The sequence below is a fragment of the Xiphophorus hellerii genome, chromosome 16, assembly GCF_003331165.1.
Source record: "Xiphophorus hellerii strain 12219 chromosome 16, Xiphophorus_hellerii-4.1, whole genome shotgun sequence".
NCBI classification, from domain to species: Eukaryota; Metazoa; Chordata; class Actinopteri; order Cyprinodontiformes; family Poeciliidae; genus Xiphophorus; species Xiphophorus hellerii.
The window spans coordinates 22,277,494-22,296,985 of NC_045687.1; the positions used below are offsets into that span (position 1 = coordinate 22,277,494).

The window sequence follows — 19,492 nt, forward strand, 5'->3', positions numbered from 1 at the left end:
AAACTGTGATCAACTCTGTTATTTTACAAATTAATCATTTCCATAACTGAATTTTTGATGCAGATGTTTGTTTATTGTGCTCATTTCACAGATCGTAATTAAAAATCATTTTAGATGCCTACATGGTGAAAAGTAAATGACCACTAAATGTAGTGTGATGATCTTCAGTGTCAGCAACCCATGAATTGGCCCACATTCGCAAAAATACAACATCTCCAATTTCTAACAGCACTGAGACGCCATTAGAAGCTTTCTGACCACCAGCTGACTGATGCGTCCATGATGTAAAGATGTGTTCTCTGTTCTTGATCAACACAGCAGATGTAGGATTAGTAGAACCATGTCCATATATGTGGAACTCAAAGTGATAAACTCCTCTTACTGGTGCAGTGAACAGTCCTGTGAAGAATCATTATCAGAATTATAAACATTTTCCAACCTTTACTTTCATAACAAATTTACCACATTTTAGTTATGATTGTAAACATATGTAAATACAAATATAAGTAGTAAATTGCAGTACCTGTATTTGGGTTGTAGGTATTTCCAATATTAGTAACAACGTGTTTGAAGATCAGAGTTATTTCAGTGTTGAACGGTCCAGTGTATCCTTTACCCGATGCCAACAAAGAGGCAGAGAAAGCCAGTTGTTTGGCTGAAAGACAGACAGACAGACAGACAGACAGACAGACAGACAGACAGACAGACAGACAGACAGACAGACAGACAGACAGACAGACAGACAGACAGAGACAGACAGACAGACAGACAGACAGACAGGGAATATCAGCCAAATGCTGTTATGCAGCAGTGAAAAGTATGGAACATTGTAACATTTTCCTCAGATAATATTGTTTCTGTGGCAACAAGAAACTTGGATTTTTCAGTCAAGTAATTAACTAACAAGTCCAAGTAATTCACATGTACCAACAACTGCAAAAATAACTGTGCTGTATCTCATCTTTAGTCAAGACCTGATCAGATTTAATACCTAACCATTTTTTTTTGTTCCGGAGAAACCAGTGGAAAACTACCACATGCAATGAAACTCAGAGCAGATCAGACAAGAACTGATCCTGAATCTCAAAAATCTTTTTGATTTTTGACATTGCTTTGACCAAACTGTCAATTGACTCAAAGTCAGAATGTTCTATTACCTGGACTGAGTTTGGTGTTTTAAACCAATGATTGCAAATCACCTTTATGTTACATGCTTGCTTAACATTTGTGTAACAGGTGCTACCACCAGGTGTTGCACCTTCCCTATGGCTTGAGTTTCCATTAAAGGAAAGCTGGCAGGATTGTGGCCAAGTTTCAATTTCCTGTGTGTCTGAGCAGGTGAGTGATGTTCCCATGTATCCCATTGTTTGGTGACTGTGGTAGAGATGGAGGAATACCGTTTTAATAATGTGCTGATGTGTTTTGCTGTTTTTAAAGTAGTAGTTTAGGGGATAGATAATGTTCCATATTTATTTGCTTAATCTCAAATGTGCTGCAATGACAAGTTTCCTTCAGAGTTCACAAACCTTCTCCATCTCTCTTCAGAGCCTCCACTTGGTTTTCAGCGTTGACTTTAATAGCAGCCAGTTCTGCTGCCTGAACTGAAAAGAATCAAATCAAAGATTTTCTTCATAGTAATTAATCTGAGGTTTTGCTTAGTGGAATAAAACCTAAATTTTTAAAAAAAACAATAAATGTATTCTTGGTTTTAAGACGGTTATAATTCAGGTAAATGTAATTGCAGTGCATTCATTGTCTATTATTAGCTTCATTCAATACAGTCATTAACAAGTATTGGTCCAATGGCTTGACAATAATGGAGTTTTTCCACATTTGTTCAAATTATAACCACAAATATGTTCCATAGGTTTATTTGGGACTTTATTAGATGATTCAACACAAAGTAAAGTATAACAGTAATGTATTAATGTATGACAGTTAAAACCAGAAAAGTTATAAATCCTGAATCAATATCCTTTTATCTCGCAGTGACTTGATAGTTTGTGTTAGTTTATCAAGTACAATCTAAAAAAAAAAACATGAACATTCTTGATTGTAAGTGTGACTAAATATGTACAAGTTCAGGAGGTGTAAATACTTCTGCAAATCTCTGCATCAAACGTTTCTTGTAACATAAATTAAATACCTCGATTGTGATCCTGCAGTTCTTTGATCTGAGTTTCTTGTGCTGAAGAAAAAATCCCACAAAAATAATGTTTTAGTTGAAGATTCAAAATGATCTTTATTTAAAACGCTGCTTTATTTGTGTGTGTTTTCAGAAACCCTCCTGCTCCAGCGAGACGGGGTCAAATTGACCCACATTGGATGAATTCATCAAACCTCGATCAGTTTGAGGTTGTTGTTGTTTTGCCTATGATTGACTCTCTTAATTATGATAATAACAGCAGTTGATTGAAGCCAAAACACACATCCCACGGAAAAAATGCAGAATTACCTGCGATGCTTAAGACGCAGGTCTTGATGATCTGGAGTGTCAGCAACCCATGAATTGTCCCACATTCTGGTATATACCAATCACCACATGGTATATACCAGCCACATACCAATATACCATGGCTGGTATAATTTCCTGTCATTTGTAAAATCAATGGGAAACATTTCTCAAGAATTTTCCTTTGAGAAATATTTACAGCAACGCATTTTATATTTAAACATTTGTGCTGGTGAAAAGCTTTTTCAGAGCTTGTTGGTGGAGCTGCAGTCGCTGGTGATTGCATGTAATCCTCCATGTGGCGAACATGTAACGCTCATAAAACTTCATCACGTTTGAGTGCCTTGCTGAAACATCACAAGTGTCAAACCGTTTTGGCTAAAACCTTTGATTTACCTCATTTGTCTGGTTTCAGACCAAAGTAAAACCAAATAGGCAACTTTGTATTTTTTGGCAACCACTTTGTCCGTTTTTGGACGTTTTGTGTTCTAAATAGGCAATTCATTGTGTACAAGGTTCTGCCAACAAAGAACGTCTTTGAACTGACAACCATTGACTGGGAAAACATTGTAATTCACCCAATGTTACTGAAAAAGCATTCATCCACACATTTTACAAATAAGATGCCAAATAAAGAGTTTTAAATGGAGACATATTGGAGATATTTTGGTGGTTTGAATTTATTTAAGTTATTACATTTTGTTTTGGTCAGGTCGTGATAAATAAAAAGTAAATGATTAATGTAATTTCATTGGGTTCAATTTTTAATGTTAATATTCAGATTTTTACTCATCCACCAAATTAGAATTATCTTCTATTATTTGCAGCTTTAGTTACTTTAGCATAAATCAAAACCCAGCAGCACCAGGACCTGGTGTTGCTGGGTTTTGATTTATGCTAAGGGATTGCAGCTCCATCGTCTTCACTGATAATGATAATAAATAATTAAAACTCTGAATTGTAATGATCATTTCATCAATAATTGATTCAAACACTATAACTCTCTGTAAACATACCTTCATTGTCTTTCTGTAGGTGCTGCACCTCCACCTTCAGTGCAGCCACCAAGGCGGTCATCTCTCTCAGAACAGCATTGATGTCCTGTGTGCAGGTCTGCTGCTCAGTCAGACTCTCTGCTTCTTCCACTTGTCCCTCAGTTTGTCTTACATGTGACAGAATGTCATTGTCAGACTGAACTTGCAGCTCAGCTGTAGAGACGGAGCAGACTAGCAGCAGCAACGGGAAAAACATTTTCATTTCCATCCTCAGTGTCTCTGGAGGTCCACTCTGCTGTTTGACACTTAAATAGGAGCCCAGACTTTTTATTGCTAAGTATTGTCATAATTTTATCAGATGTAAGATGATAAGACTTGTTATTTTAGCCTTGACCTATAAAAATTACAATATAGGATCATAAAGGATATTATAACCAGTTTGTAGGAACGTGATTCTGAATGTTTATTTCAAAAGTTCATATGGTGAAAAAAAACTTGTTAAAGTTTTAATATTTTGTTTATTCTTGGATCTAATAATTCATAGGAAGCTGAACAAAAACAAAAGAAAGACCATGTATAAATAATTATATTTCTTATTATATTCACATCAGCATGTCGACAAAATGCTTTAATTTTACAAGTGTCAGTAATTTACCATAAATGGTTTAGATGAGATTTTACTAAAAGATCAAAGATTTCTGTATCAAAGGTTAGAATCAGGTCATTTATCATGTTGTTCACATGATCCAGATGAAACATTATAGTTTGTCTGCTGAGATATAAATATTTTTACAATAAACCTGCCATTGAAATTTAGTGAAAACCAACAAACTCCTCTGAAAAAAACTTGAAACTTTAAACATTAGAATTAAAAAATGCTCATCAATATTCAAATCATATTTTCATTCTAGAAAATCTCTTGTTGCTTAAACTGAAGGTGTTGTAAATTTCATGGCTCTAAGTTTATTGGATGGAAACAGGAAACAAAATCTGAATTATGATTATCTGTTACTGATAACGCCACCTACTGGTAAGTTTGTTTACCTTCCAACTCTTGACCTAATTAGTTTGTAATCTGTGAGAACAGTCCACTAGACTGACCTGCAAGGGCCTCACATATAAATGTTGTTTACGTACTAAAAATGAGCGGCACAATATTTTACGCACAATTCAATGTATAAAAATGAACAAAGAGTAAAAGTTTCGTAAACATGGAATGAAAATGTGAAGCAGCAACACATTTTTTTTCTGTGGAGAAAAATAAACAGTAAAACTCACCGAAGCACAAAAATCTGACTTCATTCAGAGTTATTGAACCCAAGGAGCATTAAACCCAATGTTTGTCAAGATTTACATTTTTTATTGGTTAAACTTAAAAGGTGAAACTGAGCCACAATTATTCTCATCCAGGTAACATCCAGAAAATAAAACAAATGTCGTCTTTTAAACCATTTAAGATGTGACACAGTTAATGTAATAAACTAGAATTATACACAAATGTGAAAGAAATCACTTATTACTGTTTCCACTATTCTTTTAATTTGAAAAATACAGAAACAATCTGGTTCAAATATACAGTTTGTTCCTCCAGTTTTCATAAAAGTTGTAAATGACACTTTAATTCAGATGATCTTGTTCAGCTTTTATGTTCTGATTAGACTTTAGCAAAAATAATCATTTTCTCAGCTACAGATACAGACATGTTACTTCTGGCTGCTGTAGAAACCAAACAGCAGGATGAACAAAACTGGGATCAACTTTATTTCACAAATGAATCATTTTCATAAGTTTTTGAAGACAGAAGGGTTTTATCATGCTCACAAATTGTAATATATCTTTTTAGATGCCTACATGGTGAAAAGTAAATGACCACTAAAGGTAGTGTGATGATTTGTATTGTCATAAATCCATGAATTGGCCCACATTCGCAAAAATACAACATCTCCAATTTCTAACAGCAGTGAGACGCCATTAGAAGCTTGCTGAGCACCAGAAGGCTGATGCGTCCATGATGAACAGATTTGCTTTCCGTTCTTGACCAACACAGCAGATACAGGATTAGTAGGAGAACCATATCCTAATATGTGGAACTCAAAGTGATAAACTCCTCTTACTGGTGCAGTGAACAGTCCTGTGAAGAATCATTATCAGAATTATAAACATGTTTCTAACTTTACTTTCATAACAAATTTACCACATTTTAGTTATGATTGTAAACATATAAATGCAAAATATTAGTAGTAAATTTCAGCACCTGTATTTGGGTTGTAGGCATTTCCAATATTAGTAAAAAAATGTTTGAAGATCAGAGTTATATCGGTGTTGAACGGTCCAGTGAATCCGCTACCCAACAAAGAGGCAGAGAAAGCCAGTTGTTTGGCTGAGAGACAGACAGACAGACAGACAGACAGACAGACAGACATGGGACATCAGACAAATGTTGTTGTAAAGGAAGTAAAAGTATTAAACATTGGAACATTTTCCACAGTAAATATTGTTTAAATGTTTCTACTGACTGATAAATCCATAATTCACATGGACCAAAATGTGCCGTTCTTCTCAGTCACTGATTCATTTCTCAGAACAGAACTGAAATTCTCAGAACTATTAGTTCAATCTTCACATTAATGTGTCACTTCTGCACATCAAAAAAACTGTTTCTCACAAAAAGTTGCAAATGTTTTTATACAAGCAAAGGATTCTGTACACTTCTCTACTTTTTCCTACATTTTCATTTGCTTTTGTCAAACAATTTTGAAACCTGATTCTTAGATGATAAAGAATAATGATAATATCAAACATTTTCATAACAATCATCAGTGATTGTTATGAAAATCACTGATATGGATGTTAATGTTGCCATTAGAGTTTCCTTCAGAGTTCACAAACCTTCTCCTTGTATCTTCAGAGCCTCCACTTGGTTTCCAGTCATGTTGGCTTTGACTTTAACAGCAGCCAGTTCTGCTGCCTGAGCTGAAATGAAAAAGTTACCAAAGAAATTGAATCAATTTAATAATTTTCTTTAATCTCACTAATTAATCTGAGATTTTGCTCTAGTGGAATAAAACACAGAATTTGTTTAGAACAAAAAAATTCTTCTTGTTTCTAAAACTAGTAAAGAGTTTTGGTACAGTGGCTTGACAATAATTGAATTTTTCTAGATTTTGTCACCATAAATATGTTCCATATAAGATTAAAAGGAATTTTATGACAAATCAACACAAAGTAAAGTATAATTGTCAAACTGAACAATATCATTGATGGATTTTATACTTTTTGACAAATTGCAATATTAGTGTTACCGACTTCTCTTAACTTTAATATCCTTTAATAAGCAGCGTGAGAAGATAAAGAGTAAATAGAGTTAATATGTGTGTAATATCAGCATCAATACATCTATTCTGTGAAGAACCTCGAAGTTTGTTAGATGAGACCAAAGTAAAACTTTTTCAGTTACATGTAAAATGTGATGTATGGTTGGAAACCATCTTTGTCCAGCTGAACATAATCCCTCATCAGTGAAACATGGTGGTGGCAGTATCATCCTGTGTCCTTTATTTCTAGTAGTAAATCTCTACCATCTGCTGAAAGTGAATATTGAGTCATATTATACAAAATATTAACAGTTCATCTCAATAATTTAGAGCAGTTTTATGTTTTGCCACCAAACTTAATAACTGCTTAATAATAAAGAATAGAGTGGAGTGAAAATTAAAATGAGTCCAACATCTACAAAGGAAATTATAAATAAAAGAGGAAATGTCATGTAACCAGGTTGGCAGTATTTTGGATATTTAAAGAAAACAAAATAAATAATTAAAATCCTGAATCAATTAGTGTTAGTTTATAAAGTAAAACCTATAAAAATAAATAAAAAATAAAAAAAGTTTGTGGCTGTAATGTAACAAAATATGTAAAAGTTCATGGAGTGTAAACACACTGTAAAAATAGTGTGAATAATTTACAGTAAGATGCCTGAAACTGAGGTTGCCAGGATTTTAGCACGGTAAATATGGCCATAATGTACAAGACATTATGCTAAATATTTTGGCAACCGTCACTTTAAAATTAAAAAATTGTAAAATTTACTAGAAAATTATGTTTCCTTGAGTTTTGAATTTACGGTCTGTAGCTGTTGGCATATTACATTTTTGTCACTATAAACTTTAAGGATTTTTTTACAGTGTACAGTGTTTTTAGTAAAAATAAATTACATACCTTGGTTCTGATCCTGCAGGTCTTTAATCTGAGATTCTTGTACTAACAAAAAGAAAACACACAAAAAAAATATTTAAAGAATTCTACTGACTAATAAATCCTAGTAATTGGATTGGACTTTTTTGTACCAAAAACATTTTAAATAACTCTGTCCAATAGTCTTTTTCTTAGGCCTGTTGATACGTCATCGGATACTTTTAGGCAAAATCCAGACAGTCACATTGAGCCAGACAGCATTTAAATGCTCAACAGGTAAATCTCTAGTGCAGTTTCTTTGTGTTAGTAAGTGAAAACAGGTTGGATTATTGTTTTGACCCTGATGGTGAGTCTAGAACTGACTTCAAATTGCAGGAGCTGAAAATTGGCATTTTGAATAATGCTAAAAGCAAATGCAACAATTGCAAGTGGAAGTGTCTTGTGCTTCCCCTGATGAGGTGAAACTCTGGGCGGTTGCCCAGGTCACCTATATCAGAAATTAAATATATGTGGCCATGTATTTAATACAGTATAATGATCATTTTCCTAACAATTACTACTTTGTGGAGACCCACTGCTCCTAATGGAGGCTAAAGTTTTAACCCTAAAAGACTGGTGTGAGGATAAAGTTAGGAATTTCATGTTTATTGTTTAACCTCAAGTGTGTTGCAATGACAAGTTTCCTTCAGAGTTCACAAACCTTCTCCTTGTATGTAGACTTACAAAGAGACTTAGCATTAAATGAAACATTGTCTTTGCAGTTTTTCATTCTCTTTGTTTCCTTACTGATGTCTTCTCATGTCTAAATTGTACAGATATCAACAAGCTAAAATAATTGATTGTTATCAAAACAATTGAAGGGCAAAAAGGAGAAATCTGCCAGTTATTAAAAATTATTTGGTGCCGAGTGTGAAGCAGCCGGGATGAGGATCAGTGACTCCAAATCCGAGGCCATGGCCTTGAGCCAGAAAAGGGTAGAGTGCCTTCTCTGGGTCGGGGTCGGGGGATGTCCTGCCCCAAATGGACGAGTTTAAGTATCTCAGGATCTTGATCACGAATCAGGAAAAAATGGAGCAAGAGATCGACAGACAGATTGACGCAGCGTCTGCAGTGAAGCTGCCGCTGTACCGGTGTGTCGTGGTGAAGAGAGAGCTGAGTCAAAAAGCAAAGCTCTCGATTTATCGCTCGATTTATGTTCCTATCATCATCTATGGTCATGAGCTTTGTGGGTCATGACCGAAAGAAGGAGCTCATGGATACAAGCGGCTGAAACGGGTTTTCTCCATAGGATGTCTGGGCTCTCCCTTAGAGATAGGGGGGGAAGCTCAGTCATCTGGGAGGGACTCAGAGTAGAGCTGCCTCCTGGACGCCTCCCTGGTGAGGTGTTCTGGACACGTCCCACCAGGAGGAGGCCCCGGGGAAGACCCAGGACACGATGGAGGGACTATGTCTCTCCAGCCTTGGGATTCCGCTGGAAGAGCTGGAACAAGTGGCTGGGAGAGGGAAGTCTTTGCCTCCCTTCTGAAGCTGCTACCTTCACCACCCGACCCAGAATAAATGGATGGATGGATGATCAATTATTATTGTTTATGGATATCAATGTTGCTATTAGAATTTCCTTCAGAGTTCACAAACCTTCTCCTTCTCTCTTCAGAGCCTCCACTTGGTTTTCAGTGTTGACTTTAACAGCAGCCAGTTCTGCTGCCTGAGCTGAAATGAAAAAATTACCAAAGAGATGGAATCAATTCAAAGATTTTCTTTACACTAATTAATCTGAGGAATTGCTTATTAGAATTAAAAACCTGAATTTGTTTGGAACAGAAATTTCTTCTCGCTACTAAAACTGTTTATAACCACAAATATTTTCCATGATTTTATTAGAGCCAGAAGACAGATCAACAAAATGATGATTTAATAATTGATCCTGAATAAATGTTTCTGTAATTCACAATCAAGAGTTAGTCTGAGTTAGTTTATCAAGTAAAACATTAAAATTTGTGATTGTAATGTAATAAAATATGTAAAAGTCATGGGGTATGAAAACTTCTTCAAAACGCTGTAGAAAACATTTGTAGTAAAAATGATCCTGCAGCTTTTGTACCTGAGTTTCTTGTACTAAAGAAAAGGAAACACAAAAATAATGTTTTGTCTTATGATCTGTCATTCATTTTAAATAATCTTTATTTAGAACTTTTGGTCTAATAAAATCAGTACCTTGGTATCGTTGGTTCAGGGATTGCAGCTCCATCATCTTCACTGATAATGATAATAAATAATTAAAACTCTGATCTGTAATGATCATTTCATCAATAATTGATTCAAACACTGTAACTCTCTGTAAACATACCTTCATTGTCTTTCTGTAGGTGCTGCACCTCCACCTTCAGTGCAGCCACCAAGGCGGTCATCTCTCTCAGAACAGCATTGATGTCCTGTGTGCAGGTCTGCTGCTCAGTCAGACTCTCTGCTTCTTCCACTTGTCCCTCAGTTTGTCTTACATGTGACAGAATGTCATTGTCAGACTGAACTTGCAGCTCAGCTGTAGAGACGGAGCAGACTAGCAGCAGCAACGGGAAAAACATTTTCATTTCCATCCTCAGTGTCTCTGGAGGTCCACTCTGCTGTTTGACACTTAAATAGGAGCCCAGACTTTTTATTGCTAAGTATTGTCATAATTTTATCACATGTAAGATGATAAGACTTGTTATTTTAGCCTTGACCTATAAAAAATCATAATCTAGGATCATAAAGGATATTATAACCAGTTTGTAGGAACGTGATTCTGAATGTTTATTTCAAAAGTTCATATGGTGGAAAAATAACTTGTTAAAGTTCAAAGGTTTTAATATTTTGTTTATTCTTGGATCTAATAATTCACAGGAAGCTGAACAAAAACAAAAGAAAGACCATGTATAAATAATTATATTTCTTATTAAATTCACATCAGCATGTCAACAAAATGCTTTAATTTTACAAGTGTCAGTAATTTACCATAAATGGTTTAGATGAGATTTTACTAAAAGATCAAAGATTTCTGTATCAAAGGTTAGAATCAAGTCATTTATCATGTTGTTCACATGATCCAGATAAAACATTATAGTTTGTCTGCTGAGATATAAATATTTTTAGAATAAACCTGCCATTGAAATTTCAGTGAAAACCAACAAACTCCTTTGAAAAAAAGTTGAAACTTTAAACATTAGAATTAAAAAATGCTCATCAATATTCAAATCATATTTTCATTCTAGAAAATCTCTTGTTGGTTAAACTGAAGGTGTTGTAAATTTCATGGCTCTAAGTTTATTGGATGGAAACAGGAAACAAAATCTGAATTATGATTATCTGTTACTGATAACGCCACCTACTGGTAAGTTTGTTTACCTTCCAACTCTTGACCTAATTAGTTTGTAATCTGTGAGAACAGTCCACTAGACTGACCTGCAAGGGCCTCACATAGAAATGTTGTTTACGTACTAAAAATGAGCGGCACAATATTTTACGCACAATTCAATGTATAAAAATGAACAAAGAGTAAAGGTTTCGTAAACATGGAATGAAAATGTGAAGCAGCAACACATTTTTTTTCTGTGGAGAAAAATAAACAGTAAAACTCACCGAAGCACAAAAATCTGACTTCATTCAGAGTTATTGAACCCAAGGAGCATTAAACCCAATGTTTGTCAAGATTTACATTTTTTATTGTTTAAACTTAAAAGGTGAAACTGAGCCACACTTATTCTCATCCAGGTAACATCCAGAAAATAAAACAAATGTCGTCTTTTAAACCATTTAAGATGTGACACAGTTAATGTAATAAACTAGAATTATACACACATGTGAAAGAAATCACTTATTACTGTTTCCACTATTCTTTTAATTTGAAAAATACAGAATCAATGTGGTTCAAATATACAGTTTGTTGCTCCAGTTTTCATAAAAGTTGTAAATGACACTTTAATTCAGATGATCTTGTTCAGCTTTTATGTTCTGATTAGACTTTAGCAAAAATAATTATTTTCTCAGCTACAGATACAGACATGTTACTTCTGGCTGCTGTAGAAACCAAACAGCAGGATGAACAAAACTGGGATCAACTTTATTTTACAAATGAATCATTTTCATAACTTTCTGAAGACAGAAGGGTTTTATCATGCTCACAAATTGTAATATATCTTTTTAGATGCCTACATGGTGAAAAGTAAATGACCACTAAAGGTAGTGTGATGAGTTGTAGTGTCATAAATCCATGAATTGGCCCTCATTCGCAAAAATACAACATCTCCAATTTCTAACAGCAGTGAGACGCCATTAGAAGCTTTCTGAGGACCAGCAGATTGATGCGTCCATGATGAACAGATTTGCTCTCTGTTCTTGAACAACGCAGCAGATACAGGATTAGTAGGAGAACCATATCCATATATGTGGAACTCAAAGTGATAAACTCCTCTTACTGGTGCAGTGAACAGTCCTGTGAAGAATCATTATCAGAATTATAAACATGTTTCTAACTTTACTTTCATAACAAATTTACGACATTTTAGTTATGATTGTAAACATATAAATGCAAAATATAAGTAGTAAATTTCAGCACCTGTATTTGGGTTGTAGGCATTACCAATATTAGTAAAAAAATGTTTGAAGATCAGAGTTATTTCGGTGTTGAACGGTCCAGTGAATCCGCTACCCAACAAAGAGGCAGAGAAAGCCAGTTGTTTGGCTGAGAGACAGACAGACAGACAGACAGACAGACAGACAGACAGACAGACAGACAGACAGACAGACATGAGACATCAGACAAATGTTGTTGTAAAGGAAGTAAAAGTATTAAACATTGGAACATTTTCCACAGTAAATATTGTTTAAATGTTTCTACTGACTGATAAATCCATAATTCACATGGACCAAAATGTGCCGTTCTTCTCAGTCACTGATTCATTTCTCAGAACAGAACTGAAATTCTCAGAACTATTAGTTCAATCTTCACATTAATGTGTCACTTCTGCACATCAAAAAAACTGTTTCTCACAGAAAGTTGCAAATGTTTTTATACAAGCAAAGGATTCTGTACACTTCTCTACTTTTTCCTACATTTTCATTTGCTTTTGTCAAACAATTTTGAAACCTGATTCTTAGATGATAAAGAATAATGATAATATCAATCATTTTCATAACAATCATCAGTGATTGTTATGAAAATCACTGATATGGATGTTAATGTTGCCATTAGAGTTTCCTTCAGAGTTCACAAACCTTCTCCTTGTATCTTCAGAGCCTCCACTTGGTTTCCAGTCATGTTGGCTTTGACTTTAACAGCAGCCAGTTCTGCTGCCTGAGCTGAAATGAAAAAGTTATTAATACAGTAATTAATCTGAGATTTTGCTCTAGTGGAATAAAAAACAGAATTTGTTTGGAACAAAAAATTTCTTCTTGTTTCTAAAACTGGTAAAGAGTTTTGGTACAGTGGCTTGACAATAATTGAATTTTTCTAGATTTTGTCACCATAAATATGTTCCATATGATTATAAGGAATTTTTTAACAGATCAACAAAAAGTAAAGCATAATTGTCAAACGGAACAATATCATTGATGGATTTTATACTTTTTGACAAATTGCAATATTAGTGTTACCGACTTCTCTTAACTTTAATATCCTTTAATAAGCCGCGTGAGAAGATAAAGTGTAAATAGAGTTAATATGTGTGTAATATCAGCATCAATACATCTATTCTGTGAAGAACCTCAAAGTTTGTTAGATGAAACCAAAGCAAAACTTTTTCAGTTACATGTACACTGAAAAAAATGAACTTAGGGGGTTATCACATTAACAAAAGAATATCATGTACTTGTAACTAAATAATTTCATGTTTCAAACGAAAATGTGATAAAATCATGTTGGATAAACAAGAAATTCAACAACTTAACATTTTTGAAAGTTAATCATGTTGAGATAACATGATTCATTATAGTCAGTCTGATATTGTGCTGAAGACAAAGAGCGAAATCGTTGGAATTCACGGGATATCATGCGTGACAATCGTTTTTTTCAACATGAATAAAAAGTATTCATGTTGAGATAACGTGATTCATTATAGTCAGATTGATCTCCCTACGAAGAGGGTCTAGCGAGATCAGGGGATCACGAGAGATTATGGAAGATCAGGCGACATAACAGTTTTGAGCATGGGAAAACTTCAAAGCGGTTTTAGTTACACATTAAAATATAGATATTTGTTTTCTCTGCAGGGCACTATTGGCATTTAAGAACTGCACTGTAACCTTAATAAATTAAGTTGACCTAACACATTTGCTTTAAATAGGAGTAACAGAATTACATGGTGCTGAAATAAAGCAAAGTAATCAGGTGGAAATCCTTTCCATAATTTTTTTATGTTCATCCAAAGAGTTATTTTTTTCAGTGTAAAATGTGATGTATGGTTGGAAACCATCTTTGTCCAGCTGAACATAATCCCACATCAGTGAAACATGGTGGTGGCAGTATCATCCTGTGTCCTTTATTTCTAGTAGTAAATCTCTACCATCTGCTGAAAGTGAATATTGAGTCATATTGTACAAAATATTAACAGTTCATCTGAATAATTTAGAGCAGTTTTATGTTTTGCCACCAAACTTAATAACTGCTTAATAATAAAGAATAGAGTGGAGTGAAAATTAAAATGAGTAAAACAGCAACAAAGGAAATTATAAATAAAAGAGGAAATGTCATGTAACCAACAAAACAAAATAAATAATTAAAATCCTGAATCAATTAGTGTTAGTTTATAAAGTACAACCTATAAAGATAAATAAATTTAAAAAAAGTTTGTGGCTGTAATGTAACAAAACATGTAAAAGTTCATGGAGTGTAAACACACTGTAAAAATAGTGTGAATAATTTACAGTAAGATGCCTGAAACTGAGGTTGCCAGGATTTTAGCGCGGAAAATATGGCCATAATGTACAAGACATTATGGTAAATAATTTGGCAACAGTCACTTAAAAAGGTCAAAATTGTAAAATTTACTAGAAAATTATGTTTCCTTGAGTTTTGAATTTACGGTCTGTAGCTGTTGGCATATTACATTTTTGTCACTATAAACTTTAAGGATTTTTTTTACAGTGTACAGAGTTTTTAGTAAAAATTAATTACATACCTTGGTTCTGATCCTGCAGGTCTTTAATCTGAGATTCTTGTACTAACAAAAAGAAAACACACAAAAAAATATTTAAAGAATCCTACTGACTAATAAATCCTAGTAATTGGATTGGACTTTTTTGTACCAAAAACATTTTAAATAACTCTGTCCAATAGTCTTTTTCTTAGGCCTGTTGATACGTCATCGGATATTTTTAGGCAAAATCCAGACAGTCCGATTGAGCCAGACAGCATTTAAATGGTCAACAGGTAAATCTCTAGTGCAGTTTCTTTGTGTTAGTAAGTGAAAACAGGTTGGATTATTGTTTTGACCCTGATGGTGAGTCTAGAACTGACTTCAAATTGCAGGAGCTGAAAATTGGCATTTTGAATAATGCTAAAAGCAAATGCAACAATTGCAAGTGGAAGTGTCTTGTGCTTCCCCTGATGAGGTGAAACCCTGGGCGGTTGCCCAGGTCACCTATATCAGAAATTAAATATATGTGGCCATGTATTTAATACAGTATAATGATCATTTTCCTAACAATTACTACTTTGTGGAGACCCACTGCTCCTACTGGAGGCTAAAGTTTTGACCCTAAAAGACTGGTGTGAGGATAAAGTTAGGAGTTTCATGTTTATTGTTTAACCTCAAGTGTGTTGCAATGACAAGTTTCCTTCAGAGTTCACAAACCTTCTCCTTGTATGTAGACTTACAAAGAGACTTAGCATTAAATGAAACATTGTCTTTGTAGTTTTTCATTTTCTTTGTTTCCTTACTGATGTCTTCTCATGTCTAAAACATATTGTACAGATATCAACAAGCTAAAATTATTGATTGTTATCAAAACAATTGAAGGGCAAAAAGGAGAAATTTGCCAGTAATTAAGAATAATTTGCAGCGGAGCAGGAAGCGGCTGGGATGAGGATCAGTGTCTCCAAATCCGAGGCCATGGCCTTGAGCCAGAAAAGGGTAGAGTGCCTTCTCTGGGTCGGGGTCGGGGGATGTCCTGCCCCAAGTGGAGGAGTTTAAGTATCTCAGGATCTTGATCACGAATCAGGAAAAAATGGAGCAAGAGATCAACAGACGGATTGACGCAGCGTCTGCAGTGAAGCGGCCGCTGTACCGGTGTGTCGTGGTGAAGAGAGAGCTGAGTCAAAAAGCAAAGCTCTCGATTTATCAGTCGATTTATGAGCTTTGGGTCATGACCGAAAGAAGGAGCTCATGGATACAAGCGGCTGAAACGGGTTTTCTCCATAGGATGTCTGGGCTCTCCCTTAGAGATAGGGGGAGAAGCTCAGTCATCCGGGAGGGACTCAGAGTAGAGCCGCTGCTCCTTCACGTCGAGAGGAGCCAGTTGAGGTGGATCGGGCATCTGGTCAGGATGCCTCCTGGACGCCTCCCTGGTGAGGTGTTCTGGACGTGTCACCTCACCTCACCTTCAAATAAACCTGAAGTACAGGAGAGAATTTCAAGCGGTAGCGTGGATTTTTGAGCAGCAGATGCATTCAAACCTTTTAACAGGCACAGCTTTTTAATCTTAGAAGGTGATGAGTTCAATCCATATTAGGGCTGGGAGGCCCCGGGGAAGACCAAGGACACGCTGGAGGGACTATGTCTCTCCAGCCTTGGGATTCTGCTGGAAGAGCTGGAACAAGTGGCTGGGAGAGGGAAGTCTTTGCCTCCCTTCTGAAGCTGCTACCTTCACCACCCGACCCCGGATAGATGGATGGATGATCAATTATTATTGTTTATGGATGTCAATGTTGCCATTAGAATTTCCTTCAGAGTTCACAAACCTTCTCCTTCTCTCTTCAGAGCCTCCACTTGGTTTTCAGACTTGACTTTAACAGCAGCCAGTTCTGCTGCCTGAACTGAAATGAAAAAATTACCAAAGAGATGGAATCAATTCAAAGATTTTCTTTAGACTAATTAATCTGAGGAATTGCTTATTAGAATTAAAAACCTGAATTTGTTTGGAACAGAAATTTCTTCTTGCTACTAAAACTGTTTATAACCACAAATATTTTCCATGATTTTATTAGAGCCAGAAGACAGATCAACGAAATGATGATTTAATAATTGATCCTGAATAAATGTTTCTGTAATTCACAATCAAGAGTTAGTCTGAGTTAGTTTATCAAGTAAAACATTAAAATTTGTGATTGTAATGTAATAAAATATGTAAAAGTCATGGGGTATAAAAACTTCTTCAAAACTCTGTAGAAAACATTTGTAGTAAAACTAAACTACATACCTTGGTTCCTTTCCTGTAGTTGTTTTACTTGAGATTCTTGTACTAAAGAAAAATAAACACAAATAATGTTTTAGTCGATTACATGTCATGTTAAAATTATTCTTTATTGAGAAATTTGTACTGTTTAAAATATATTTGAAATTTTTGTTTTGGTAATTTAGTTTATTTTCTATTGTAATGTAGTGTTTTGGATTTTACAGTCTGTAACTGTTGGTATTTCTTTCCATAAACTTTACAGATTATTTTTACAGTATATTTCTGCAAAACGCTGTAGAAAATATTTGTAGTAAAACTAAACTACATACCTTGGTTCCTTTCCTGCAGCTTTTGTACCAGAGTTTCTTGTACTAAAGAAAAGGAAACACAAAAATAATGTTTTAACTTATGATCTGTCATATATTCAAAATAATCTTTATTTAGAACTTTTGGTCTAATAAAATCAGTACCTTGGTATCGTTGGTTCAGGGATTGCAGCTCCATCATCTTCACTGATAATGATAATAAATAATTAAAACTCTGATCTGTAATGATCATTTCATCAATAATTGATTCAAACACTGTAACTCTCTGTAAACATACCTTCATTGTCTTTCTGTAGGTGCTGCACCTCCACCTTCAGTGCAGCCACCAAGGCGGTCATCTCTCTCAGAACAGCATTGATGTCCTGTGTGCAGGTCTGCTGCTCAGTCAGACTCTCTGCTTCTTCCACTTGTCCCTCAGTTTGTCTTACATGTGACAGAATGTCATTGTCAGACTGAACTTGCAGCTCAGCTGTAGAGACGGAGCAGACTAGCAGCAGCAACGGAAAAACATTTTCATTTCCATCCTCAGTGTCTCTGGAGGTCCACTCTGCTGTTTGACACTTAAATAGGAATAGAGTTTATTATTACTGATTAATTTTTACCATGTTATTATCAGAAACAATATGATAAGACGTGATACTTTAGACTTGACCTATAAAAATTATATTTTAGGGTCATAAAGGATATTATAACCAGTTTGTAGGAACGTGATTCTGAATGTTTGTGGTGTTAAAATAACTTCTTAAAGTTCAAAGGTTTTAAATTCTTGTTTCAAGAATTTGGTTTGCTTCTTTTCCATTTGATTTAAAACTGATCAGACAGCAGGTTCCCTTCTTAATTCCTTGGGGAAAAAGTTTTAGTACTTGTGCTTAATTTTTTAGGACTCAGGAGTTTTTTCTGAGGAAAATGATCCAGACACTCAACTTACACTCTTCTGTAAGTCCTGTACCGCCTGTTCTGTGTTCACTCTCTGCTTCTGCAGTCCGAACCCGCCTGGTTGTGACGTTATGGGTTAAGGTGAAGCAGAGAGGGAACAGTGAGCAAACCAGAGGCGGTACAGAGGGCCCTGGTACCCGGGCTATAACCAAGCCGCTACCACAAAAACACGAACATTAAATCGGAAAAGAGAAACTCCTCCTACGGGGAGGAGAATAAGGTTTAAAAGCATCTGTTCTGGGTCAGTTTTTCATCTGATGCTCTCGGATCAACTCTCTCTCACTCTTTTTGTGTGGAGCTGAAAATACTTGTTGCTCATTGGAATCGCCGGCTTGCTATGGACAGAAACAGAGGAACAGTCTGTCGGTCTGAACCGCTAAACTTTGAGCTGAATTTTCTGAGATTCTTCTTCGGCTTTTCGTTCAGACTTCGTTTCAGCTACGTCCGCTCCGACAGCCTTGTATTCACCTTACAGATTTCCTGCGTCATGCGGAGCAGAAGCGGCCAGAGGCTCTCTGGGATGTTTGACCTGGTGATACAGGTCAACATGACCGCAGGTCAGAGGAGGACAGAGTGAACACCTCCTTCAGAGAAAGCACAGCTTGATAGCGCAAACTGACAGATTTTAATATCGGTGAACAAAGAGCAACATTTCATCAATTCGGAAAGATTTTCCTCTAAACTCCAAACAGAAAAGTTCTCCAAGCCCAGACTTCTGACTGCATGCTGCTGGAGCCAGACGGCTCCTTTTAGTTGACCCCGCTTCAGAACCGATGTTGACCTCGGTGGCCTGGTCTGTCATCGGTCTGTGAGTTCAGCTTCAGACACGAGCTGTCGATTTGATCAGACGAAGACCGAAACACGTGTCGATCAAAGAAACGCAGGATGATCACAGAGCTGATGCCGAGTCCTGATCTGATTGCAAACATCAGTATTCTGCTCCGTGAATTCTGACCGCTAGAGAAACCTCCGCGAAATGAAATGATAAACTTTTTAATAAACTGCTCTGATGGAAAAATAAACATTTATTTGTTCTTTCCTCGCATAAAAGGTGACATGCGTCTCCTTCCTGTTGCAGTTCGGGTAGGCAGGTTTAGACGAGCTGCGGCTCAGCGCTGCCGTGGAGCAATCTGATTGGCTGTGGAAGCAGCGCGCTGTGCCTGAGGCTTCACTCTACCACCACTGTAGAGCTGGACTACCCAGATCTGCTCTACTCGTTGTAA

At 35.7% G+C, this 19,492-nt stretch overlaps 1 protein-coding gene across 3 annotated transcripts; it reads right to left on the bottom strand.

Moving 5' to 3' along the window:
* Positions 1-114: 114 nt before the first annotated feature.
* LOC116736216 (complement C1q tumor necrosis factor-related protein 3-like) lies at positions 115-19,010 on the bottom strand. 3 transcript variants are annotated; one of them, XM_032588563.1, is made up of 8 exons: positions 17,611-19,010; positions 17,478-17,519; positions 17,337-17,378; positions 9,728-9,756; positions 7,666-7,678; positions 1,527-1,601; positions 524-655; positions 115-399 (listed from the first exon to the last, which is right to left on the bottom strand). In XM_032588563.1, the coding sequence occupies exons 1-8, from the start codon at positions 17,669-17,671 to the stop codon at positions 119-121; spliced, it is 675 nt and encodes a 224-aa protein (XP_032444454.1). In that variant the 5' UTR covers positions 17,672-19,010; the 3' UTR covers positions 115-118. The 3 variants fall into 3 exon arrangements, with proteins under 3 accessions (XP_032444454.1, XP_032444452.1, XP_032444453.1); XM_032588561.1 differs by lacking the exons at positions 17,337-17,378; positions 17,478-17,519; positions 17,611-19,010 and adding exons at positions 9,856-9,897; positions 9,989-10,514; XM_032588562.1 differs by lacking the exons at positions 7,666-7,678; positions 9,728-9,756; positions 17,337-17,378; positions 17,478-17,519; positions 17,611-19,010 and adding exons at positions 2,147-2,188; positions 3,469-3,945.
* Positions 19,011-19,492: the final 482 nt, after the last annotated feature.